The 27887-nt window shown below is 41.4% G+C and overlaps 1 protein-coding gene across 3 annotated transcripts; it reads left to right on the top strand.

The window, feature by feature from the left end:
• Nucleotides 1-668: 668 nt before the first annotated feature.
• Nucleotides 669-27887, top strand: MPZL3 (myelin protein zero like 3). Of its 3 annotated transcripts, none has more exons than XM_061440454.1 (6): nt 669-836; nt 14116-14282; nt 17771-17981; nt 20237-20402; nt 22190-22250; nt 25024-27887. In XM_061440454.1, exons 1-6 carry the CDS (start codon nt 764-766, stop codon nt 25048-25050), a joined length of 705 nt encoding a protein of 234 aa, XP_061296438.1. In that variant the 5' UTR covers nt 669-763; the 3' UTR covers nt 25051-27887. The 3 variants fall into 3 exon arrangements, 2 of the variants coding, with proteins under 2 accessions (XP_061296438.1, XP_061296439.1); XR_009741138.1 differs by lacking the exon at nt 25024-27887 and adding an exon at nt 20720-20853 and having other exon boundaries at nt 685-836; XM_061440455.1 differs by lacking the exon at nt 669-836 and adding an exon at nt 877-960 and having other exon boundaries at nt 14142-14282.

Here is a 27887-nt window from a genome sequence, read left to right as displayed (position 1 = left end):
TGTAATGATTTCATCATTGCCACTGTCAGCAGTAATTTAAATGAAAGAAAGTGAAGTCGCTCAGTGGTGTCCGACTCTTTGCGACCCCATGGACTGTAGCCTACCAGGCTCCTCCGTCCATGGGATTTCCCAGGCAAGATTACTGGTGTGGGTTGCCATTTACTTCTCCAGGGGAACTTCCAGACCCAGGGATCGAACCCGAGTCTCCAGTAATTTAACAGACACCTAATTTAAACTTAGGTACGTACTGAGATGGATGCTGTATTAGCTACACATACACACAAAATACAAATCAGTTTTGTACAAACTGCCCACGAAGGCCTAATACAAATTTATCTATTCACTGAATGACCCTGTATACTCACTCTCCAGGGTTCCTGTGAACTCTTAAATGCATAGAAATCTATTCCGAAAGCACTCAATAAAATAATCTGTAAGGAGTTAAAGGATTTCTGGCTTAGAGTCAGAGGATCAAGACGATAAAGTCCTGCAGAATTCCATTACAAAAGTCAATTCTCCAAAGCCTGTCCGACTTCATTTCGAGTAAAAGAGAATAATGAACTCCTACTTCAGAGTTAAGCGTCTCTGACTGGAAGTGAGCAAGTCCAGGTGTGGCTCTGGAAAGAAGCCACGTTGCTATGGCAACTTAAATCGCCATTTTAGGTCTTCTCGCGGCCTCCCGCCCAAGCGTCACTTCCGGTGTTACCTGTGTGGTTATCGGGAGCCGTAAACAAGGTGTGCAAACTTCTGGAGACCTGTCGGGATGCAGCAGAGCGGGGTTCCTGGAAGCCGTGGCTGCGCTCTGTACCCACTGCTGGGTGTCTTGTTCTTCCAGGGTGAGTGAGCCGGCGGCGGGCTCGACTTACACTTCCGGCCGGGGGCTCAGGGAAGATGGTCGCTTTTCCGGTTCCGGTGGGGGGTCTGAGGAAAGCCCCCACTGAGCTTCTGGGAAGGAAGGAAGTAAGCGGGAGGCCGTGGCGGGGGATGTTCTCGGAATTACCACCCACTGAGCAGGGGGTCGGTTGCTTGTCAGTGTTTTCCCGAGCCCCTGAGAGCTCGACCACCTTGCGTGACTCTTGTATTGGGGGGAGGGCGCGACTTGATAGAAACACGGAGGGCACTGATTTTGGGGGCACCTGGCATTATCTTGTGATGAGTTATCAACGGTTGACTCGGCTGTGGTTTTGTGGGCCTTATCTTCTGCTTAGGAGAGAACAGTTCTAGTCTTCAGCAGTTTGTCCCAGTAATTTGGGAAAGTAAATTCATGATTGTTGGCAATTTTATTTTTTGTAAGAGATTGTCAGGGCCAAGGAAGTAAAACATTTGTTAGCCGCAGAAAGGATGTGCTTTGATCTCGTGATAGTGATGCATTTGTTGAGGAAAAGCAACTGCTTTAGTATTTTAATAACAGTTTCTTTTTTTTTAATGGAAGGTAGGGAATGTCAATTCTGTTAAAATTTTAAACATCAGTTAATATTCACTCAATGACATAATATTAAAATTTGGATAAGTTTTGCTTTCATTCAGTTTTCAAGTTGCATAAATTTCAGTCAACCTAATTACCTTCATCTAGGGTGCAATTATTTCCTGGATTTTTGTGTATGTATGTGTTTGTCTTCCGCAGGAAATCATATGTTAGTAGAGCTAGCATTAGAGTGAATTGTTAACTTTGTAAAAAATTTCCCTGTGGGAATTTCTGAAGAGGACCTTTGACATAAAGGCTTCAGGTGTTGTAAGTCTCAGCAGGTAGGGCTAGGGAGTTTTTATTTATTTGATGATGACTAGTATTTATGCCGCCAGGACACTCCCTGATCCTTCCCAGCTTTTCAGCTAAATTATTTTGCAATATACTATTTAGGCTGAATTGCTGTCACTCTAAATAATCCTGGTTTCCTGTCTCCCTCTTTCTCTCTCACACAAATGTTCAAATATTACCCTATTGAAAAAAAAAATTCTAGAAGTAGTGGGTGATCTCACAGACTTGAAGTCATTTCACATTAAAAAACATCCATCAATTCAGCAGGCCAAAAAAATCCAAGTGTTCAAAGTTGAGTTTATGATCTGTATATACTTGTTGATTTATCTTTTGCCTTGAAAAGCAAAAGAAAAACCAAAACAGATATATTGAGATATAGTTCATGTGCCAAATGATTTACCTATTTAAAGTGTACCATTCAGGGAATTTGGGGATGGTCCAGTGGTTAGGATTCCTTGCTTCCACTGCAGGTGGCAGGGGTTTGGTCTCTGGTGGTGGTTCAGTGCTAAAGAATCTACCTGCAGTGCAGGAGATGCAAGGCTCAAGTTCTATCCCTGGGTTGGGAAGATCCCTTGGAGGAGGAAATGGCACCCCACTCCAGTATTCTTGTCTGGAAAATCCCATGGACAGAGGAGCCTGGTGGGCTAAAGCCCATAGGATCACAAAGGGTCGAACACGACTGAACACGAGCACAATAGGGAACTAAGATTCTGCATGCTGTGCAGTGCAGCCAAAAAAGAAAAATAAAGTGTATTGTTTACAGTTGTGCAATTATTACGACAGTTTTATAACATTTGCATCATCTCAAAGAGAAACTGCATAGTCATTAATAGTCATGCCTTATTCTTCCCACTCCTCTGGTCCTGGCAAACACCAATGTATTTTCTACTGCTGTGGTTGCCTATTCTGGATATTTCATAGAATTGGACTTGTACAATATGTGTTCTTTTGTAACTAGGTTTTTTTTTTTTTTTTCCTCCACTTAGTGTGTTTTCAAGGTTCATCTATTTTTGGGAGGTCTTACTTTTGAGTCTATTAGGTAATAGACTTTGGTCTATTACCAAGTTATCTGCCTTGCCTTTTCATATTTTTGTTGTTGATGTTTAGTTGCTTAGTCATGTTCGACTGTTTGCGACCCCATGGACTGTTAATAGCCTACCAGGCTCCTCTGTCTATGGGATTCTCCAGGCAAGAATACTGGAGTGGGTTGCCATTTCCTTCTCCAGTGCATCTTCCCGACCCAGAGACTGAACAGAAGTCTCCTGCTTGGCAGGCGGATTCTTTACTGTCTGAGCCACCAAGGAAGCCCAAATATGTAGAACCAGTGGATTAAGACTCCTAGAGCTTACACTTTTCTTTTTTCCATCTAAGTGTACAATTTTATGAATCAAAGTTTGACAGATTTGTATTTTGGAAAATTGGGTGTATAAAATTGGGAGTTTTATAATTTCCCCCCATTTCTTCCATGTATAAAATTATGTATGCTTAAATATGATTTTTTTTGTTTTCTTCCCAGATTAAAAAATTTTTTTAATTTATATATTACTTCTGTTGGCTATTTTTACCTGGCAAAATGCTTTTCCCTCTGCATGTGTCCTAAGTCACTTCAGTCATGTCCGACTCTGGAATCCTATGGACTGTAGCATGCCAGGCTCCTCTCCATGGGATTTTCCAGGCAAGAATACTGGAGTGGATTGCCACGCCTTCCTCCTGGGGATCTTCCCGACCCAGAGATTGAATCAGCATCTCATGTCTCCTGCACTGGCAGGCAATTTCTTTACCACTAGTACCACCTGGAAAACCCTTTTCTTTCTGGGGAAAAGATAAATATCCATTAGCACATTAGGCCTAGGGTGAAAGTTTCTGAATGAATGTAACTTTGGATGGATGTTTTTTTTCTCATTTTTTTTTTTGAGTGGAAGAGATGAATTATTTTATATCCAGTGATTTTAGAATACTTTTAATTTCAGTAAAACATGTAGAGGAAAGTGCCCTTGTCATAAGTGTACAGCTTAGTGAATTTTGAGAAACTGAGCATGCCTGGTTAGCTAACCAGAGCCAAAATCAGGATGCAGGTTGTTACTGACTTTCCAGAAACTTTCCTCATGCCTCCTTTCAGGCTTTCTCCCTTCTCCTCCAGGGGAACCAATGTTAGTGTAGGTTTGTTTAGTTCACCATGGATAAGATGGTTACTTTTCTGTAACTATACATTGAAGACCTGCTTATCTATTGTTTAAAGTTCAGTAAGGCCTGGCGTGCTGCAATTCATGGGGTCACAAAGAGTTGGACACGACTGAGTGACTGAACTGAACTGAAAGTGACTTTACATATTGATCGCTTTGTGGCAAAATTATGTTCCTGGAAATGGAGTTTCTATAAAGAAGAAAGTTTCTAGTAGGTAGTTTTATTGAAGGTGTGCTTACTATAATTCAGTAATCAAAATTTGCTCAGAACTTGTCATTTTTATGCTTACTTTATAGCAATTTTCATTTTGTAAAGGGAAACTCTTGGTTTTTTCCATTGAATAAATATTACTGAGCATCCATAATATGCTAGGTTCCATTTGGATGAGTTTAGGATCTATTGAATCAGACAGACAAGTCAACAGATTATTTTAGAATCTAGTACTAAGCAAAATGCACTAGAAACTATGACATCACAGAGGAGGTGCCCTTAATCTGCTAAGATGATACAGGGAAGACTTACTGGAGGTGTCTCAAAAATTAAATCTTAAAAGACAGATAAGAGTTAGGTCTTGAAGAATAGAAAATGGAGCTTCCCTGGTGGCTCAAATGGTAAAGAATCTGTCTGCAATGCAGGAGACCCAGGTTTGCTCCCTGGGTTGGGAAGATCCCCTGGAGAAGGGACTGGCTACCCCATGGACAGAGGAGCCTGGTGGGCTACAGTCCACGGGATCACAAAGAGTTGGACAGGACTGAGCTACTAACACAACAACAGTAGAGAAAGAGAGTAAGGAAAAATTCCAGACATAGAAACATAAACAAGGGATGGCGGTATTAAGTAATTTTCCAAACAAATTTGATTAGATTAACCTAAATCCCATGTTGACCCCAGGTATATCTCTGTGGTCAGGAGGATGGTGTGCTGGATCTAGTTCCTACTGGCTTTCAAGAGTTGATCATGCATGTGTCTTCCTAACTCGCATTCACAGACTTTTCATTTGTAGCTTGAAAATGGCCATGGTGGGAGTATCTGTACCACAGAAATTGTGAAACCCTACACACTTGGGTTTTCTATTTTTAGTTTTTCACCAGCACACCTCTGGATGTAATGATTGGTTTAGGCCAGTCTGAGGCACCATCCAGAGCTGGGAGTGAAAGTTAAAGTGAAAAGTGAAAGTTAAGTAGCTCAGTCGTGTCCGACTCTTTGCGACCCTGTGGACTGTAGCCCACCAGGCTCCTCCATCCATGGGATTCTCCAGGCAAGAATACTAGAGTGGGTTGCCATTTCCTTCTCCACGGGATCTTCCCAACCGAGGGATCGAACCCAGGTTTCCCACATTGCAGGCAGACGTTTAACCTCTGAGCCACCAGGGAAGCTGGGAGTGAGTAGGGTCTATTTATTCTTAATTTGCTGTTCTCTCACCAAATCCATTCACTTTTCTTCTCTGTTTTTCCTACTCCCTGGAAAGCTAACCTATAAACTACATCATCCAGGCTCCCGTCCTCTGGCTTCCAATTAGATTTGGTCAATGGGAGGCATTGGCAGGAGATTGGAAGGCAGGAGGAGAAAGACATTTTTCTTCCATACTCCCTCCCTGTCATGGTGCCATGGTTGATAGTGGCTGTGTTCTACTGTGGCTACAGCTTCTGTCAAATGGGCCACACATCCACCTCTTACCAGGCTGCAGTAACACCATTTCCTCTCTTTGCCCCTCAGGACTGGAGTGGTAAAGACTTTGTGCCTTCGTTGGGGATCTGACCCTGAGAAAGACGGATAAGAGTTAGACCTGACCCTGACCCTGAGAAAAGTCCCTCTGAAAAGTGGCCCATACACTTTTTAAAGTCTTAGCTGACTCTGCCTTCTGTTTCCTGCCTGGACATTGACAGAGGCCTGCAAGCTCTTGGGCTATGTGGGAAAGGTGGATATCCTGAGAAAATCTGGGTATCGTGAGGAAAGGAGATGAGGAAAGGAATGGGTATTGAGCTGGTAACAAACAAGAGTTCACTACCTTCAGGTTAGAGTCCTGTGGTGGTGACAGTCAAGTGAGTATATCCTGTAATAGTTGGACACTCAGAGGCAGGTCATGGCAGGCGACATACTTTGGGGAATCATTTGTGGTTGTGAAATCTGTAAAACTGGATAAGGTTGTCTAAAGAGAACATGTTGAAAGCAGGACCATGGGCTCAGGGTGAACTCTGAGCAACACCAATGTTTAAGAGATGGGGTAGGAAAAAGGAGCCTTAGAAAGAAATTTGATAGAAACTCTCAGAGAAGTGGAGTGTGTACGTGTGTATGTATATGTAACACAGTGTGGAGATTTGGTTGGAGGGAGACTAATGAGATTCTGATTTTATAGCTTTAATCCATATTTCTTCTTTGGTATAAACCAGGATTGGCAAACTTTTGTAAAGGGCCAGATAGTATTTTAGGCTTTGTAGGCTACATAATCTCTGTTGCAACTATTCAATTTTGTTGGAGTAGCACAAAGGGATCCCTACACAATACATAAATAAATGGAGCTGGTTGTGTTTGAATAAAAATTTATCTATAAAAAGATGTTATGATACACACTACTATATATAAAATAGATAACTAATAAGGACCTACTGGGTATCACAGGGAAATCTAATAAATATTCTGTAATGACCTATGTGGGAAAAGAATCTAAAAAAATAAATACCTGCAAGGAGATCCAACCAGTCCATTCTAAGGAGATCAGCCCTGGGTGTTCTTTGGAAGGAATGATGCTAAAGCTGAAACTCCAGTACTTTGGCCACCTCATGCGAAGAGTTGACTCATTGGAGAAGACTCTGATGCTGGGAGGGATTGGGGGCAGGAGGAGAAGGGGATGACAGAGGATGAGATGGCTGGATGGCATCACTGACTCGATGGACGTGAGTCTGAGTGAACTCTGGGAGTTGGTGATGGACAGGGAGGCCTGGCGTGTGGCAGTCCTTGGCGTCGCAAAGAGTTGGACACGACTGAGCAACTGATCTGATCTGATCTGATCTGATATGTATAACTGATTTGCTTTGCTGTACAGCAGAAACTAGCACAACATTGTAAATCAACAATAAAAGTTTTTAAAAAAGAATGTAGAGAATAGTATAGAATATAACCATTTTGCAATCCTAATAAATAAAGCAAATTGATGATTAAACAAAGCTTGATGTGGGCTAGATTTGGCCCATGGTCCATAGTTTGCTGACCCCTGCCCTAAATCAACTGCCTCCCCACCCCCCAGCCCCTGATATTATCCCTTGGATATCTCAAAGTCAGCTTAAACTTATCCAAAATCAAACTCATTTTCTATCCTGCCGAGCCTGGTACTTTTCTAGTCTTCCCTGTGTCAGTGAATGGTATCACCAAGACATAAACTTGGGAGTTACCCTTGACATTTCTCTTCCCCAAACATTTCACATATGACCTGTCACCAGCTCTTGCTGGTTTTACGTTGTAAGTACTGTTGTCTTCTGAGTTCTCTCCACGTCCACTGCCACCAAGTTAGTTCAAGCTTTCCTTATTTCCCCCTTTGACTATTTAAGTAGCTTCTTAGGTTATTTCTTTATATATACTCTTGGCTCACTCTAAGTGTCTTCCCTAGAGTGATGTTTTAAAAATGCAAACTTCATCATGCCCCTTCTCACTCCGTCCCATACTTAAGTATTTTCCACTTTGAAAGCACGACTTCCCATTACTCGGAGAATAAGGACCCAAATCTCTAACGTCCTGCCTAATCTGGTTTCAGTTTACCTCCTAGTCACGTCTCATTCTTCTCTCTTGTGCTTTTGTGTTATTGCCATTCTGCTTTTCTTTCTGTTCCCTGACTGACTGTCCTCTTTCTGGCACAGGACCTTTGCAAATGCAGAATTCTCTGCCTGGAATGCTCCCAGTCTCCTCACGTTGTTACCCTTCCTTCAGAACTCAACCCAAAATTAATTTTCCTTTTCAGGGAAACTTTCATTAACCACTCCCTACTCCCCTGTCAAACTGATATAGTTCTCATAGCACTCTCTTTGTCTTTTCCATGTAGTGCTTATCAGAGTTTGTAATTATACATTTGTCTTTATGATTATTTGATTAGTATATTGAACTTCTGCTACATTAAAAAAATATTTGTTTATTTGGCTATACTTGGTCTTAGTTGTGGCATGTGAGATGTTTTGTTGCAGCTCGTGGGATCTAGTTTCCTGCTGCTGCTGCTGCTAAGTCGCTTAAGTCATGTCCGACTCTGTGCGACCCCATAGACGGTAGCCCACCAGGCTCCCCCGTCCCTGAGATTCTCCAGGCAAGAACACTGGAGTGGGTTGCCATTTCCTTCTCCAATGCATGAAAGTGAAAGTGAAAGTGAACTTGCTCAGTCGTGTCTGACTTTTAGCGACCCCATGGACTGCAGCCTACCAGGCTCCTCTGTCCATGGGATTTTCCAGGCAGAAGTACTGGAGTGGGGCAATCAGGGATCAAACCCCAGAGTGTGGAGTTGTAGCCATTGGACCACCAGGGAAGTCCCCTTCTGCTGCATTTTAAACTCCAAAACAGGGAGTATATGTATTTTGCTCACATTTAATCTCAAACTCAGAGGGTGGCACAAAACAGATGCTCAATAAATCTATGTTTGAAGAATGAGTGAATGAATGAGAGTATCATCCTGGAAACTTTGAGACAGAGAAGGTCATGGAGCAAATGGTCACTCTTGCAGAGGGAGCCAGTAAAGTCAGGAGAGAAAAGTCAGTTTTGATCCCTTGGATTTTTCAGGTTTAAGACAATACTACCTTTTATTAAAAGTGGTAGTGGAGTCCAGGTTGTGCTGTAGGGGTCCAGGAGTGGATAGGCAGGAAAGAAAGGGAGATGTTAGATGTAGAGAACTCTTGCACAAACTTGGCTTAGGAAGGAGAGGGCAGTGGTTGGTAATGAATAGTATGACAGGGTTAAGGAAACTGTAATACTGTAACAATAGTTATATATTTGTTTATATAGATGAGAGAGACTCCTATGTTTTTAGAGGCTGAGGGAAGAGACCGCCCTTCTTGAAAGGGGTAAGCTGAAGATACTGAGAGGGTTTTTGTTTTTGTTTGTTTTTTTTCTGGAGCAGGGCTTGGAAGGGAGGAATTCAGGCAGAGAAGAAGGGCTTGACCTTGCATAGAAAAAGGGACACCACACCCTTTCAGATTGGAGGTAGGCATGGGTACAGACACAGGAAGGTGTGTGACTAAGCAGTTTGTACTGCTTCAAGTTTCTTGAAGAAGAGAGTGTTTTCTTTTGAGAATGAGGTGTTTATAGGTTGTACAGGGGATAAAAGATAATGGCAAAGTTTGAGGAGTCAGAGGAGCTGACCAAGGCTGGTGAAAGAGTCGTCATAACTTGGGACTTCCCTGGTGGTCCAGTGCTTAAGACTCTGGGCAGGGAGTGTGTGTTTGATCCCTGGTCAGGGAACTAAGATCCCACATGCTGTGCAGTGTGGCAAAAAAAAAAAAAAAAAAAAAAATCTAGATAATTAAAAAAAAAAGTCATCTTGCCTCATTAAAGGCTTAGCTGTGATGGAATTCATGAGTTTCTTATGGTAACTATTTGTGCAACGGTGTGATTTTTCTCCTTCAGTAGATACCAGCTATAGTCTAGACGTGGTCATTTAGGCTGTTTTTCCTGAATCAGTGCAAAGGAAAGATAGGTGTCTAGGAGGCTTAAAAATGTTGAAAATACTATAAAAATGGGAAAGGAGGAGAGTGAGGGACTAATAAGCACACTTTGTTGCTATATGAGAACTTTGGTGACCTGTCCACCTCTTTCTCTCAGTCTCTCTTTGCTTCTCTTCCTCTGAATTTTGCCCTTAAGTTACTTCTATTTAATGGAGGAAATTATCTTTACAAATTGAGTACAGACAGTGGTATGTATGCTTGAGTAGCACTATATGCTAAATATTATGTGAAAATTGAAAAAAATAATAAACTGCATCAGAGAACTTGGGAGGGCATTGTAAGGGAGCTGATATTTGAGCTGAGTTTTGAAGGGTGTGGGGGATGTGGTGTTGTGGGAACAACCCAGGCAGGTTTGGTAGGGATGGGGAGAGCATTCTAGACAAAGACATAGTCAACGAAAGTCACAGTGGCATGAAGGATATAGTAAATTTGGGAAATGGTAGGACATTTTGGGCATAGTGAAGGGAATGGGATGGGTAGTGGGTACAGTAGCAGAAGGAGGCCAGATTGGCACTATTTAGATTTTATGTTATAGCCCAATAGAAAATTCCTGAAGGTTTTTGAATCTTCGTGGTGTTCATTTTAATGATAATAGCATTTATTGGAAGTTTCAATTTCGGGTTCTATGCTAAACATTTTATGTGTTACCTTCTTTAATTTTATTAGATCCTCCCAGTGACTCAGTGAAGTAGGTCTTTTTTATTATTCCCACTTAGAGTGAGAAAGTTGAGTCTGGAACAGGTTAGGTAACTATAATCAAGATTTCATAGGCAGAAAGTAGCTGGGCTAGAACTCAAGTTCAAGTCTGTCTAATTCTAAATCCCAACTTTAAAATCTCTCTGGTATTCTTATGTTTTAAGATAAAGATAGTGGGCTGGTCAAAAAGTTTGTTTGGGTTTTTCCATAAGTTCTTATGTAAAACCCGAGTGACCTTTTTGGCCAATCCAAATATATAAAGGATATGAGGAGAATGTAGATTATCCGTTTATTATTTATTTCTGCTTTCCAGTTTTTAGAGCTGCATCTTTAGTACAGAGACCCTGTATCTTGGATCAGGAGTGAGGACTTAGGAGTGACTAGGTTTTGAAGGATCAAGTCTTTCCAGACAAAGTAGCAGCATTTGCAAAGGCATGGGAAGAATGACAAGTTTAGCATGGCAAAGTCAGGATGTTTTAGATGAGCCAAAAATAGTCCTCATTTTGGGGATGGGCTTAGTCTTGGTCTTGTGAGCTTAGTCTTGGTCTCCTCCTTTTAAGAGGAATGTGAACAGACTGGATTGTCCAGAGAGGAGAGAGAAACGTGATTAAAAGCAGCAGAGGTAAAGGCGGTGGAATGGATGACTCATAAGTATGTCTGTGATAGGAAAGGTTGAGAGCCCAAGTTCAGTTCAGTTCAGTTGCTAAGTTGTGTCTGACTCTTTGCAACCCATGGACTGTAGCATGCCAAGCTTCCCTGTCCTTCACCATCTATCTCCTGGAGTTTGCTCAAATTCATGTCCATTGAATTGATGATGCCATCCAACCATCTCATTCTGTCACCCCCTTCTCCTCCTGTCCTCAGTCTTTCCCAGCACCGGGGGCTCATGCAATGAGTCAGCTCCTCATATCAGGTGGCCAAAGTATTGGAGCTTCAGCATCAGTCCATCCAATGAATATTCAGGGTTGATTTCCTTTAGGATTTACTGGTTTGATCTCCTTACTGTCCAAGGGACTCTCAAGAGCCTTCTACAGAACCACAGTTCAAAAGCATCAACTCTTCGGTGCTGAGTCTTTTTTTTTTTTTTTTCCTCTAGGCCTTCTTTTTGGTCCAACTCTCACATCCCTACGTGACTACTAGGTAAACCATAGCATTGACTATATGGATCTTTGTTGCAAAGGGATGTCTCTGCTTTTTAGTATGGTGTCTAGGTTTATCATAGTTTTTCTTCCAAGGAACAGGTATCTTTTAATTTCATGGCTGAAGTCACTGTCCTTAGTGATTTTGGAAGCCAAGAAAATAAAGTCTGTCACTGTTTCCATTTTTCCCCCATCTGTTTGCCATTAAGTGATGGGACCAGATGCCATGGTCTTAGTTTTTTGAATATTTAGTATTAAGTCATCCTTTTCACTCTTCTCTTTCACCCTCATCAAGAGGCTCTTTAGTTCCTCTTCACTTTCTGGCATTAGGGTGGTATCCTCTGCATTTCTGAGGTGGTTAAGGATAGAACTAAAGAGTTGGCAGTAAGGATGAAGCTAGCTAATGCGCATTGATCACTTACTCTGGGTTAGGTAGGGTTCTTAGTGTGGCACCTGTTTTAATTCAAACATTTCTCACAGTTACCTACTAAGGTAAGTGTTATTATTCTCATTCCTACCAGAACGAGAAGCTGAAAAAATCAAGTATGAAGACCACAGAGTCAGCAATTGATAGGGCTGGGATTTGTATACTGTCTCAACCAGAGGGACTGCTGGTTTTCAGGATGGTGTGTGGGTTTGTTCTCTTTTGAAACCTTGCAGCTCTCTCTGCCTTTGGCCTGCCATATGAATCATAGCTCATTGTGGTGGAGAAGGAAGCAGGAAAAACGAACTGCTAGTGGCTTACTTTCCTAAAAACTGGCTCCCTAGTGGGAGAGAAATTTCTACTACTGTTCTCTGAAAGTAGAGGGAATTGTCCAAAGAAAGTGCCAACTCTTTTAGGGGAGACAGGGTTTCAGAGTTGGATCTATGGCGGTGGTTTTGGACAGAGGAAGTCTCTAGAGAGTTTTAAAATCATATCTTATTTTTACATTTTAAAATGCATTAAATTGCCTAGAGGCTGCCATGCAGAGTGAGGTAAGTCAGAAAGAGAAAAAAATATCGTATATTAACATATATTTGGAATCTAGAAAAATGGTACTGATGAACAGATTTGCAGGGCAGAAATAGTGACGCAGAGAATGGACTTGCGGACACGGCGGGGGAAGGAGAGGATGGGACAAATTGACATGAGTGACACTGACATATATACGCTACCATGCGTAAAGTAGATAGCTAGTGGGAAGCAGCTGTACAGCAAGGAATACTAAGCTCTGTAATGACCTAGAGAGATGAGATGGGGGATGGGGTGGGAGGAGGCGCAAGGGGGAGGGGATACATGTATACTCACAGCTGAATCACGTTGTTGTGCAGCAGAAATGAACACAACATTGTAAAGCAATTATCCTCCAATAAAAAAAATAAAAAGAACCTTACCAAGCCAAAAAAAAAAATGCATTAAATTGCAAATTTAGTAAACTTTTTCCTGCCCCTGATTTACTTTTAATGGATATGTGATTCATTCAGATTCAGATCAGTCGCTCAGTTGTGTCCAACTCTTTTGACCCCATGAATCGCAGCACTCCAGGCCTCCCTGTCCATCACCATCTCCCAGAGTTCACTCAAACTCACGTCCATCGAGTCAGTGATGCCATCCAGCCATCTCATCCTCTGTCGTCCCCTTCTCCTCCTGTCCCCAATCCCTCCCAGCATCAGAGTCTTTTCCAATGAGTCAACTCTTCGTATGAGGTGGCCAAAGAACTGGAGTTTCAGCTTTAGCATCATTCCTTCCAAAGAATACCCAGGGCTGATCTCCTTAGAATGGACTGGTTGGATCTCCTTGCAGTCCAAGGGACTCTCAAGAGTCTTCTCCAACACCACAGTTCAAAAGCATCAATTCTTCGGCGCTCAGCTTTCTTCACAGTCCAACTCTCACATCCATACATGACCACTGGAAAAACCATAGCCTTGACTAGACGGACCTTTTTTGGCAAAGTAATGTCTCTGCTTTTGAATATGCTATCTAGGTTGGTCATAACTTTTCTTCCAAGGAGTAAGTGTCTTTTAATTTCATGGCTGTAGTCACCATCTGCAGTGATTTTGGAGCCCAGAAAAATAAAGTCTGACACTGTTTCCACTGTTTCCCCATCTATTTCATTAACCGGCTTTAAGAAAGGGAAAAACAAAACAAAACCAGATAGAACCTTGAGGTAGATTTATAAAATTCTTTGAAAAAAATTCCAATTCTTATTTCTGCTGGTGGTTGGGACAGTGATAGCTTTAGGTTAACAGCTGAACTGTATTTGGGGTAAATCCCTCAGATACAATAGTTGTCATACTCCTGCAGTGTAAGTGTGTCAAGGGAGTGGGTGGCATTGCCTTTTAGCCTTCTGTGGGCTGACATGCTTCATTATCATTAATTTAACCACAAGTCTATTGGAAAAATGCTGGTATGACCAGGTTTAAAATTTTTACCCAGACTTTCATTCTATGACTTCATTTCGTAAAATGATGAACCACCACCCCACTGTTAATTAATGTAGATATCTACTCCCTATCCTTTTGGGCCTGCCTGAGAAGATGTTTATTCCCATGGCTTTTTGATGAGAGACCTAAAAATGATACCTACTGCTTCTGTGTTGTTCACTTACATCTATGTATTCCATCCAATGCACACATTTTTAAAGTTTGGGCTTGCTTTGATTAGGTGTTTATGTCATCTTTTCCCTGGAGATTAAAGCGGATGCCCACGTCCGGGGTTATGTTGGAGAAAATATCAAGTTGAGATGCACCTTCAAGTCATCCTCTTCTATCACAGACAAACTCACCATAGACTGGACATACCGGCCTCCGAGCAGCAGTCGCACAGAATCAGTAAGTGTACACTTTAATTTTTACAGCATTCATTTATTTGGCTGTGTTGACTCACATGGGCTCTTTAGTTGTGGCACGTGGTCTTAGTTGCCTCACAGCACGTGGGGTCTTAGTTTCCCAACCAGGGATAGAACCCACGTCCCCTGCGTTGCAAGGTGGATTCTTAACTACTAGACCACCAGGGAAATCCCAGTAAGTGTATACTTTAAGGCTCTTTCCTTGAGCTTTCTGTGGTCAACAACTCTGGAACCCTTTTATTCTAAGTCACAGGCATACTTTAGGCCTTCTCATCTTCAAATAGAAGATGAGCTTCTATTAAATAGAAGGAGATGAGCTTCTACTCTGTATGACAGCCATTTTTGGTCATGGAGGGCTTTTTCTTCTACATAAGAATCTTGCAAATATGCTATAGGAAAAAACCAGTCAGAAACTCAGAGGAAATGTGGTTTAATTTTGTTTCCCCTTTGTTGTTTCATTTTGCTTGGCTTCATAGCTTGAGTTTCAGATTTGTTGTACAAAAAGGGTACCTCCAGGCTGTTGGATAGAAAAATTCTACAGGTCTCAGTCTTAGACATCCTTTCACTTAATACTGCTCATTTCCTGTCATGTGAGGTCATCTCTGTGGGTGTATCTGTTTGCATATCGGTACTGTGTAGATTTATCTTGGCATCTTCTCCAGTGTATAAACATCTGCATTGATTTACATAGCTCCCTTTGAAGGAAGTGGTGGCACCTTATGTTGATGACAGATGCTGTTGGTGACATTTGGTCTTGAAATATTAGAAGCAATATATTTTAATCACACATATAAAACACGTTTATGGCTCAAATCCATTGTGGATGTCTAATTGAAGATTGCAATGCTATTAAAAAATACTTTCTCCGTATGCTTTCAGCAACATCCTAGGTCAGGATACATTTTATTAAGAATGTGAATGTCATAGCGGTATGTAAGATTGTGTTTTTGAAAGTATCCTTCATTTGTTATCCTATTTCCTTCACTGGAAGTACTTTCTCTTTGATTTTAATGTGTAAGCTTTGGATTTTGTTTTAGGAGCCATTATTGAATGCCATGTAGCATCTCCCAGTAGCTACAGTAGGTGTCCCGGTAGGGTGTTCTAGTGACGGTGGCTCCAGTGAGGGAAGCAAGGCTGTATTTGCAGTCCCTTTTTCTTTAGACTTAAAATAGGTCACTTTATTTTGAGTGGGCAGGAAACTATGGCTGGCTTTATATGACTCTTCTTCCTTGGCCAAAAGTAGGACAGAATAAACAATGGGGATTTTCTAGGGGTAGAAACCTGAAATGCAAACAGCAGTTCTCATATGATGCTGCTTTTTGTGAGGCTAGTCAGGAAATCAGCAAACACACCCAAGCTGGAATTATTGGACCCTTAAAGTTTGCATTATGCTATGTTGCAGTTATGTGCTCAGTCAGGATTCTATCAAACTAATCAGATAACAGGATTTGAATATCACTAGTTTAACTGGAAATTTACAGGTTAGATTAATCTTGAAGATTCACAGTAGGCTTTGTTTTGTCAGTCAGTTCAGTTCAGTCACTCAGTCGTGTCCAACTCTTTGGGACCCCATGGACTGCAGCACACCAGGCCTCCCTGTCCATTACCAACTCCCAGAGTTTACTCAAACTCATGTCCACTGAGTCGGTGATGCCATCCAACCATCTCATCCTCTGTCGTCCCCTTCTCCTCTTGCCTACAATCTTTCCCAGCATCAGTGTCTTTTCAAATGAGTCAGCTCTTCTCATCAGGTGGCCAAAGTATTGGAGTTTCAGCTTCAGCATCAGTCCTTCCAATGAACACTCAGGACTAATCTCCTTTAGGATGGACTGGTTGGATCTCCTTGCAGTCCAAGGGACTCTCAAGAGTCTTCTCCAACACCACAGTTCAAAAGCATCAATTCTTCAGCACTCAGCTTTCTTTATAGTCCAACTCTCACATCTATACATGACTACTGGAAAAACCATAGCCTTGACTATGACCTTTGTTGGCAAAGTAATGTCTCTGCTTTTTAATATGCTGTCTAAGTTGGTCATAATTTTTCTTCCAAGGAGTAAGTGTCTTTTAATTTCATGGCTGCAATCACCATCTGCAGTGATTTTGGAACCCCCCAAATAGTCTGCCACTGTTTTCACTGTTTCTCCATCTATTTGCCATGAAGTGATGGGACCGGATGCCATGATCTTTGTTTTCTGAACAAAAATTGTTTTGTCAATAAGGAGTTTTAAACCCTTTTATGCTGATGCTGATAATCTGTGATAGGTATTCTTTACCTCCCTCTTTGGAACACTCAAAGAGTGTTCCAGCTGTGTAAATCAATTAGTAAACAGATATTGTTTACTAATATCTGTATTTCCCACTAGCTGGTAAATTCCTGCCCTAATCCCACTGTATCATTTTGCTAAACACAGTGACTAAGGGCATGTAGTAGGTGTGCAACAAGTATTCATTGAATGAATGCCTGAACCAGGAAGTGATTTAGTGTCCTCTCTGGGAAATTGCTTTTCAAAATTGGGCAATGCAGTTTGTAAAAGCCTGGACTCCTAAGTGGGGAGGATACCAAGTAAGAAAAGAACGAGGAAAGGCTAGAGTCTTGCAAAAGAGAGAAAGATGATATTGTATTGTAGGGCCTGCCCAACCTACCATCAGGTGTAATGAGGTGTTTTTTGGCGATTAGGTATGTGATCACCAATCTGAAGCAGTGTTGTTTTAATTCAGTGTATATTCATTGAGTACAAATCACACATCTGACTTGGGGTTTTATTAATTTCCAAGATAGATGACTTGAGAGAGGCTTATGTTATAGTCTCTTGGTGATTTTGAGGATAAATGAAAAATCTCTCTGTTCCCACTTATCCGTTGTGTGCCTTTGAGTAACTCACTTAATTTTCTGTTTTTGGCCTTGTTTCCCCGTCTGCCCCGTGGGTAGTTCAGTGTTGTTGTGAAGGTCAGATGAGTGAATGTGTAGAGATTGATCGCACCCTATGAAGTACCATATGATAGTAGGTGCTGCTTTAGGGTAGGATTTATCGACTTTGGCACTATTGGCACTTTGATGCAGATAATTCTTTGTTGTGTGGGGCTAGCCTATGCACTGTAGGATTTTCAGCAATATCCCCTGGCCTTTACCCTCCAGATACCAGTAGTACAACAAACAATATCTCCAGATGGTGCCAAATGTCTTGAGGGTAAAATTGCCCCTAATTGAGACCTACTACTTTAGTACTTTGGGGAGAAGAGGTTTGAGAATCAGAATCTTTGGATTCTTTCATTAGGACTATTTTGGGGACAAGTTTCATAAACCTGTCTTTTTAACCTATAGTACAGAAGTGAACAAAGTATAAGAAAAAATTGTCCAACTGGGAAAACCCATTATACATTTGTATTTTATTTTGGACCTACTTAGATTTACGTTTCATTGCATTGTCCATATTAACTCTTTTTTTTTTTCTCATGGTGTTGCTTTCCTAGATTTTTCATTATCAGTCTTTCCAGTACCCAACCACAGCGGGCACTTTTCGGGATCGGATATCCTGGGTTGGAGATGTGTACAAAGGGGATGCATCCATAAGCATAAGCAATCCTACCATGAAGGACAATGGGACATTCAGCTGTGCTGTGAAAAACCCCCCGGACGTGCACCATAATATTCCGGCGACAGAGCTGACAGTCACAGAACGGGGTAAGCTAACTGCTACCAACCTTGTGCTGCAGTGAGTGCTCTGGGACTTCTGTGGTGGTTTGTGGAGAGATCAGTGATAAGCAGAACTTACCTTATCTTTATCAGAACATTCTGCCATCTTGAATTGTCTTTGAAGATGAGTTCTTTATTTTGCAAACTAAAGCTTTTTTTTCCCCCAAATATCGTCAGTTTCACCATGATTCTTCTTTAAATTTTCATTTCAGGTGACCAGAGTCTTGTGGAATGTAATGAAACCCCTGAGTAAATGGAGGGTTGCTATCTGTGTGAAACATGTCATTCTGGTTTCCCTAATATGTTCATACCCTCATTTATGAGACTGTGTTTTTGCCTGAGTCTTGAAAGGGTACTTCCTTTAAACATGGAGGCTGCACATTTCTTTTCTGTTGCAAAGAGCAGCTGTTTGCATTCGGTGTGAAACATGAGTGGGATAAGGACTGACCTTTTTTCTTCCACCATTCCCTGGTGACTATTGAGTGGTCATTCTAGTCCTTATTTGGATTTGAACCAAAGATTTAGAGATAGAGACCTTCATTATGGTTCATTATAGCTACTTTGTCATTTCTCAAATCTTTCTGTATGTCTCTGTCTCTTTCCCCCTTCCCTTTCTCTTTATTTTTTTAGGACAACTCATAGATTTAAAAGATATGGGCACATTCATACTGCTGGTGGGAGTAGATACTGGTATAGTTTTTCTGGCAGACCGTTTGATAGTATAAATCAGATACCTTAAAATTATATATCCTTTGATCCAGCAATTCCATTTTAAACTGTTTTAAAAAATAGGGCTAAGTATGAACGTTTATATACAAGGATGATCATCGCTACATAACTGATAGATTCAAAAATTGGAAACAACTTGAATATCCAGCGTTAGCTGATTAATTCAATAAATTATTCAATATGCAGAATACTATGCAGCCCTTTGGAGAAGGCAATGGCACCCCACTCCAGTACTCTTGCCTGGAAAATCCCATGGATGGAGGAGCCTGGTGGGCTGCAGTCCATGGGGTCGCTAGGAGTCGGACATGACTGAGGGACTTCACTTTCACTTTTCACTTTCATGCATTGGAGAAGGAAATGGCAAACCACTCCAGTGTTCTTGCCTGGAGAATCCCAGAGATGGGGGAGCCTGGTGGGCTGCCATCTATGGGGTTGCACAGAGTCGGACACGACTGAAGTGAAGGGCATGCAGCCCTTAAAAAAAAGTCACAGTTGGACTGATGAAGCTATTTGCAGGGCAGGAAAAGAGATGCAGACTTGGAGAATGGATTTTGTGGACACAGTGGGAGCAGGAGAGGGTGGAGTGAACTGGAAGAGTGGCATTGACACACGCGTACACCACGGGCAAAATAGACAGCTAGTGGGAAAGTGCTGTGGGGCACAGGGAGCCCAGTTCGGCACTGATGGCCTGGAGGAGGGAGGGGGGCTCAGAGGGGAGGGAGATACGGACACACAGCTGATTCACACTGTTGCACAGCAGAAACTAGCACACCATTGTAAAGAAATCATGTGTGTGTTAGTCAGTCATATCTGACTCTTTGTGACCCCATGGACTGTAGCCCGCCAGTCTCCTCTGTCCATGGGATTCTCCAGGCAGGAATACTTGAGAAGGTTGCCATTTCCTTCTCCAGGGGATCTTCCCAACCCAGGGATTGAACCCGAGTCTCCTGGACTGCAGGTGGACTCTTTACTGTCTGAATCACCAAGGAAGCCACCAATTATACTCCAATGAAAAAAATAAATAAAATGGAAAAAAATCACACATGGATGGAATATTTATGGAAAATATTTATATAGTAAATAAAAAAGAGGTTAGAAAAAGTATGTAAAGTATGGTCTACACTTCTGAACATATAGTCTCATACCCACATACTCCTGGGGATTACCCTGGTGGTCCAGTGGTTAAGACTTCATCTTCCAACACTGGGGGTGTGTTTTCCATCCCTGTCAGGGGAGCTAAGATCCCACCTGCCTCATGGCCAAAACCCCAAAACATAAAACAGAGACACATACTCCTAGAAAGAAGAGTGAACAGATAGATACTGACATGTTGATCCTAGGTATCCAGATTATGGGTAAATTTTAATCCTTTGTATTTTTGTGTGTTTTCTAGTGTTTCTACCATGAATTCATTCCTTTTGTAATCAGAAGGAAACTGGAGCAAAAGTAAGACTATCTCATGTCATAGGAAGCACTTTGCACATCCTCTTTTACCTTCTCTTTTCCTCCTTCAGGTTTTGGCACGATGCTGTCCTCTGTGGCCCTTCTTTCCATTCTTGTCTTCATTCCCTCAACTGTAGTGGTTATTCTGCTACTGGTGCGAATGGGAAGGAAGTCTGCGGGGCTGAAGAAGAGGAGCAAGTCTGGCTATAAGAAGTCGTCTATTGAGGTTTCAGATGAGTAAGTCCAGTTGCAGTCCTGAGCCGTCAACCCTCTTCAGAGCCGTGCTTTCTGGACAGCACCAGACCTCTGCATCCATGCCTTCCTTTCTTCCAGGCTGACCTCAGTTCTGCTGAAAGGGAAATTTGTGGATATTAATTTGGAGAGAAAGAGATAGAGGAGTTAATAGCATGGTCCTAGTCTCTTTTTTTTGGAAATAAGATTGTACAGTGCTGTGGTTCAGAGGGTAAATTCTGAAATGAATCTCTAATTCTTTCCAAATGAACAGGAGATCACCAAGTCAATTATTTTTTCCTTTTCCTTGTTTTGGCACCAAGCTGACAGAAATGCCTGAGCAGTGAGAGAGGCTTTAGAACAGCCATGGAGGGCAACATAATTTAAATAAGCGAGCACTATTCTTGGTCAGCAAATGCTCCAAAGAGGTTAACTGGATTCTGATTATCAAAAGCAGGTGAGCAGGTGTGATCCAGTATTTTCCCTAAGAACAAATCCACTAAAAAAAAAAAAAAAAAAAAAGGTAGCAAAAGTCTACATAAAACTCTGTTGATTCTCCATTGTCAATTTCAGGGGCTTGGAACCTTGGGAGAAAAATCTGACTTTGAGAGAGTTTAAAATCTTTCTCTCTGTGTGTGTATGCATGTACACATTTATATAATGGGAGTAAGAGTCCCCTTTAAAGGAATCTGTGGCCTCCCACAAGGCAAAGAACTCTTGGTAAAAAATAACTAAAATGTCTATTTCTAAGTATGGTCTAATAAGACCTCCTTATGATCTAAGCCTGAACCACATTGTTTCTTGCTATTTCTTCTCATTGGTTCCAGTGAGCTGTTTCCTTCTCCAAACCCAGTATACTCATTTAGATCTTTAAAAATAACTATTTATTTATTTGGTTGCTCTGGGTCTTTGTTGCTGTGCACAGGCTTTCTCTAGTTGCAGCCAGCGGGGGCTACTCTCCAGTGGTGGTGCACGGGCTTCTCACTGTGGTGGCTTCTGCTATTGCAGAGCATGGGCTCTAGAGCGTAGGCTCAGTAGTTGTAGCACATGGGCCTAGTTGCCTCACAGCATGTGGGATCTTCCCAGACCAGGGACTGAACTGGTGTCCCTGGCATTGCAAGGCAGATTCTTAACCACTAGACCACCAAGGAAGCCCTATTTAGATATTAAAAAAATTTTTTTTCAATGTGCTTTCCCTCTCACCTGGATTCCCCTCCCTCCTTCCCTTGTTTGCCTGGAAAACTCTTCCTTATCTTCCAAGACCCTGCTGCAGCTTCTCCTTCTCTTGAATTTCCCTGACTCTTTCAGGGTAAACTAATCTCTCTCTCCCCTTTGCTGCTGCAACAGTTTGATTTTAACTCTGTGAAAACATTTATCACATTGTATTGTGACATACTTGTTACGTTCTAATGGGTCTTTCACCCTCAGGAAATCATGAGCTCAAGGAACAGTGCCCAGACATGATTGATGCTGAGTATATTTCTAAATGAACAGTTGCCACTAGCTCTTATTTATTGAGCACTTACTATGTGCCAAGCACTGTGGCCCATGATTTACATGTGCTTATTTTGCATATACTCCTCACCACTATCCTTTAAGTGTAGCTGGTAATACCTGCATTTTGTAGATGAGGAAACAGGCTCCTGGAGCTTAAATAATTTGCCCAGTCACCCTGTTAGTAAGTGGCAGAACTGGAATTTAAAACCACACCCGTCTGACTTCAATACTTGTCCTCTTAACAGTCACTACCAAGGATGGTGACTGTCCATATTTGGTCTGTCCTCTTTCTACAGCACTGACCAGGAGGGGGATGACTGCATGGCGAAGTTCTGTGTTCGTTGTGCCGAGTGTGTGGTAAGCCCATGCCATTTCACTGTTCATACTTTATTTTCCTGCTTAATTAAGGTAATCCTTTGTCCTCAGAGAAGCAGGGGACATGCAGGTAGGTCTACAGCAAAGTATGAACCAAGGTCTTTGCCCAGAGCATTTTAGTCTCAGGGGACCCTTCCCAGTTCTAACCACTATTTTATTTTCTGTCTTGTGGGCACTGAGTGGTGTCCTTAGGTTAGGGAAGGGGACTGTGTAGGCAGCCTCTGCTGACTAACAGGGAGCATCCTGAAAGAGGAGTGTCCTGTGTTGCTAAGGTCATAGTGGGAGAGCTGGCTGAACTGGCTCAACCTAAAGCCAGTGGAACTGAGCTTTTCTGCTGAGCCTCAGTTTTTCCCAGGAAATTAGAGTGATATCACCATTTAGATGACTTGATTGTTTTGTCCATAAGAAATACCCATGTTGGAAGGCTTGAGTTTTGATTGAAATTGCGGAAAGCACTTGCTGTGACTGGTAGGCTTGCGTGGCTGCCCCAGGATCCTAGGAGGAGAGGCTTTCTGATGTAGTACTGTTGGAAACAGGTCAAAAGCAACTCATGATCTAATATGAAGTATACCTGTCATTTCAGAGTTTAAGCTGGAGCCTTCTTTGTACTTACTGCTAAGCTCAGCACTTGGCCAGATGACTACAGCCCAATTACTCATCACAGTGTTCTTTGTTTCTCTTTCTCTCATGTACTTGCGTATTATAAGTGGCTTCTCTGATGAGAGAAAGGTGGATAGTGCCAGTGGATAAAATCTAATTAAAACCCTTTGGGATTTGAATATTTTGATGAAACAAAATAAGCTAATGTCCTGAAACTAACACAACATTTTTAATCAACTATATTCCAAGATAGAATAAAAACTTAAAAAACAGAGGAAAAAGAATCATTTTTCTGAAACTAATACAGCATTGTTAATCAACTATATTCCAATATAAGGTAAAAATTAAAAAGAAAAAGAATCACTTTGCTGTACACCTGAAACTACACAACATTGCTAGTTATGTCTCATCCTCCAGGACACAGTTGAAATGTTCAGTTCAGTTCAGTTCAGTTGCTCAGTCGTGTCCGACTCTTTGCGACCCCATGAATCGCAGCATGCCAGGCCCCCCTGTCCATCACCAACTCCCAGAGTTCACTCAGACTCACGTCCATCGAGTCAGTGATGCCATCCAGCCATCTCATCCTCTGTCGTCCCCTTCTCCTCCTGCCCCCAATCCCTCCCAGCATCAGAGTCTTTTCCAATGAGTCAACTCTTCGCATGAGGTGGCCAAAGTACTGGAGTTTCAGCTTTAGCATCATTCCTTCCAAAGAAATCCCAGGGCTGATCTCCTTAGAATGGACTGGTTGGATCTCCTTGCAGTCCAAGGGACTCTCAAGAGTCCTCTCCAACACCACAGTTCAAAAGCATTAATTCTTCAGCGCTCAGCTTTCTTCACAGTCCAACTCTCACATCCATACATGACCACTGGAAAAACCATAGCCTTGACTAGACGGACCTTTGTTGGCAAAGTAGTATCTCTGCTTTTGAATATGCTATCTAGGTTGGACATAACTTATCTTCCAAGGAGTAAGCGTCTTTTAGTTTCATGGCTGCAGTCACCATCTGGAGTGATTTTGGAGCCCCCCAAAATAAAGTCTGACACTGTTTCTACTGTTTCCCCATCTATTTCCCATGGTGTCTCAGATAGTGCTTCATGCTATAGAGAAAAAATAAAATAGGAAGAGGAGATGGAATGGCTAGAGAAGGGGGTATGGTACTAAATAGGATGGTTGGGGGAATTCCCTAGTGGTCCTAGTGGTTAGGACTAGACACCTTCACTGTTGTGGACCAGGTTCAATCCCTGGTTGGAGAACTAAGATCCCATAAGCCATATGCTGTGGCCAAAAAAAATAGGATGGTTGGGGGCATCTTTATTGAGACACTATTTAAATAGACATCCAAAACAAGAAGCAAGAGACATGGCTACCATGGAGGAGCATTATTCTAGGCAGAGGAAATGGTTGGCGCAAAGACCCCGGGGAGTGGCCATGATTGGCATGTTCTAGGAACAGCATGGAGACCAGTGTGGCAGGAATGAAGAGAGCAAGGCAAAGAATAGCATTTCTTCAGAGAGATAACGTCATATCTTATACAACGTTGCATGACTGTAATGACCTAGACTTTGAATCTTACTGAAACAGAATCCACTGGAGGTTTTTGCAAAGAGAACGCTGAACTGATTTAAGTGCTAAAAATGTCATTCTGGCTTCTGTGTTGAAAACAGGTGGTGAGGGACCATGACAGAAACACAGTCCATTTAGGAGACTTTAGCAATAATGGAGATGAGGGAAAAGGGTGTTGATCTGGACCAAGACGGTGGTAGTGGGGATGGTGAGAAGTGGTTGTTCTCTGGTTATAGTTTGTAGGTAAAGCCAGAAGGACTTCTTGATGAGTTGCATGTGTCTGTGAACAAAAGTTAAGGATAAATCCAAAGTTCTTGACCTGAGCAAATGGTAGAATAGAGTTGCCATTTTCTAATATGTACAAGCCTGTGGCTGGAACAAGTTTTAGGCAGAAGATCAGGAGCTGAGTTTGGATATATTAAATTTGAAATACTTAGTAAATTTAGGTGGATTGAGTCAGTGCCATTTTACTCTTAATGAAGCCCCTAGCTGAGTTCCATTTGGGGGGCTCTTCCGTATGGTCTTTACCTGAATTCTGACTGTGGCATGTACTTCATATACACACCACAACTACTATTCTTTCCTTTCCAGGATTCAGACTATGAAGAGACATATTGATGGAAGTTTGCATGATTGAAGAAGAGTCACCTAACAACAGAAAATGTTTCATTCCACTGGCAGCTAAATCCTCCTAGAGAAGTGGAGCTGGCTTGGACAATAATGGTGGAGAATCCTGGAAGTCATCAGTAAAGACTTTAGGAGTGACTTATTTATTGAAGAAATATTCTTTTTGTATTTATAAACTGTTCAAAAACTCTCAGAAGAGACTCATAACTACCCCTGTTAATAACTTATACTCTAATTGAATGAAGGAATTCTTTTCCTAAGTAGATAACTTTTTGTTTAGTCTTTGCTCTTGAATGTATTACATGTTTTCTTCCAGTTTTTATGAGGGAGAATCCTAGATGTTGGCCACACTGCTGAAACACACACACACACACACACATATATGTATGTATGTATTTAATGAAATGGATCTTAGAGCTTCCTGATGTGCTCCTGGACAAAATGTTTTTTGGGGATATTCTTTGTTTTTTGCTCCATGAATATTTTCAGCTGTGAGTTAGCCTACAGCATATACTCATTGGTTTAATTATCTCATCATCAGTTGTGTTTGCGAGGCTTGGAGTGTATAACCCCAGTTTTTTAGAGATGGTGGGATTGGGAGTCAGTGGTTTATTTGACTGAGTTTCTAAAGTATTAAAGTGTCAACAATTTACAATTAAGAAATGCTGAGATGGAGGGGTTCCCTTCTTTTTCTCGCTAGGTGCAATTTGTTATTTTACTTTCTTACAGCTGAGTGGTTTATGGTTTCCTTCTTGACCTTTCAGATCAGAGGCAAGAAAAACTCTTCATAGGGTTTTTAGTGGGGATAAGTAGAATAACTTTACCAGTTATTTGCAATGAAATCTCTTTTAACCTATGCTGTTCTTAAAAATTTTCTTCTAAAATGCAGAAAATATGAGTGAAAGAAGGTATTTATAAATCCTTTTTTGCATAATATTTGAGATAAGGAAGTGAGGGTGTACACAACTTATAGTTCCTTCTTCTGTTCTCTCGATATCTTCTGTCAAGTTCCTCCATTCTACTGCACCACATTATTTCAAATATTAATTTACATGGGATTTTCTATAAGCCATTAAGAAATATTTATGACATATCAGGAAGGGTTGACTGTCTAGTCCTCTGTAATAGAGGGATAGAATTTGCTTCTTAATTATGAGAGACAAAAAATGTGTCTCATAATTTGATTCTTTTAACAGGATAGCCCCTTTCTGTGATTCTTTGCTAGTGACTCAGGAGGTTTCCATATTATAGCACAATGCACTGTATGCTGTACAAAAATCACTTTTATATTTTTTTGCCAAGATCTATTTTTAAAAATTTAGGTTATTCTGTCTCATAGATTTGGCCTGGCCTTTTATGTTAATCTAGTCCATTAATGAGAAAGTCTGATTAGTTAATAGATGTTATGATTTACCTCTGATCATATAAGAAAGAAGAGGCAGAAGGAAGATTGTCATCTGCATCTACAGTGGTTAAGTCTTACAGTCTTGGGCTACTTGTAAAGTATGCGGTTGTCTGGGGCCAATCTAGTGAGACAGTCTAGTCTGACACCTCAAGGCAGAAAGGAAAACAGTTTGAGCAACAAGAGTAGATAATTTGGGCTCTAGGACATTTAAAAGATAGAGATCTAGTTGTGAGATAGACTTCTTGTGGGTCCTTATTCTTTGAGAAAGAGATGATGTTACAGGAATCCAGGGAAAGTTATATCCCATTCAATAAAGGACCAGTTTTGACTGAGTTTTCTGGCAGTTTCCTTTCAGGCATGTTATAAGGATTCATCCAGCGGGATATGTTTATCAATTTAGGTAAATAGTGCTGTGTGACTGCCTGGCCATGTTATTTTGTAGCCTTGATCATGGTTTGAATCAGTCCCTTCCTTTTTTTTTTTTTTTTTTAGTCCCTTCCTTTTTAAGTGACCAAATGATGAAATCCTTCAGGGTAGGAGAGTAAGTTGACCACTAGTCTGTTCCATGGATTTGTGGTCACATCACAGTCTTAAGGTTGCTCTCAGTCTCCTTCTTCAGCCCTTTTATTGGGGTCTAAATTACAGCTCTTTTTTTTCTTCAAAGAAGCACAAAGCAGTGTTTGGATACCTGCCTTTTAAGGATGAAAGGAAGATAAAGTGTTTTTTTTTTAACTTACTGTTTTAATATTTTCTAAGGTGCTACTCTCTCTTTTTATTTTTTTCATTTTGCTTCTCCATGAGTTCTTATCACACTTTATGGAGACCAGCCTTGTCTAGAAATGGAATTGAATTCTGAACCTTCAGAGCGGGTTAAAAGCCTTTCAGAATTTTTCTTTTGGCTGCTGAAGTCTTTACTTGTGGCTACATTGCTTTTATGAGTTTTGTGCATTGAGCTCTTAATTCTGTTACCAAATGTGAACTTATAAAATGTTTTGTGTTTCCCATGTGACCTAGTACCTCAAGCTTCTTGGGGGGCACATTCTCTGCAGCCCTTAAACTGGGCTCTGTGCTTCACGAGGGAATGTTTCATGTCCTTGTTTAGAAAAAATTCTGGTGGCCAAATCCTGAGACTGCATGTTCTTGTGTGTTACTCGGTTATGATTCCAAACAGGAGTTGTAAGAAGACCAATAATGTGTGGCACAAGACTCTCATTTAATTGCACAATTAAAACTTTGCTGCTAGAAGAGGCAACTCTGTCCTTTTGACTCTAGTATTGGACTGTTACCTGCTGCATTTCACTTTGTTTCTTGTTTGTTAATTTTTGTAGGAGGATATGCACTATTGGGTCATATGCACAGACGTTGTAACTCTTGAGATCTTTACCACATCATAGTTAATAAACTTCTTTGCACTTTCTGGCTA

The sequence above is a fragment of the Bos javanicus genome, chromosome 15 (assembly GCF_032452875.1).
Source record: "Bos javanicus breed banteng chromosome 15, ARS-OSU_banteng_1.0, whole genome shotgun sequence".
Taxonomy (NCBI): domain Eukaryota; kingdom Metazoa; phylum Chordata; class Mammalia; order Artiodactyla; family Bovidae; genus Bos; species Bos javanicus.
The sequence above is the reverse complement of the archived record's forward strand: the minus strand, read 5'-3'. Positions and strand labels throughout refer to the sequence as shown.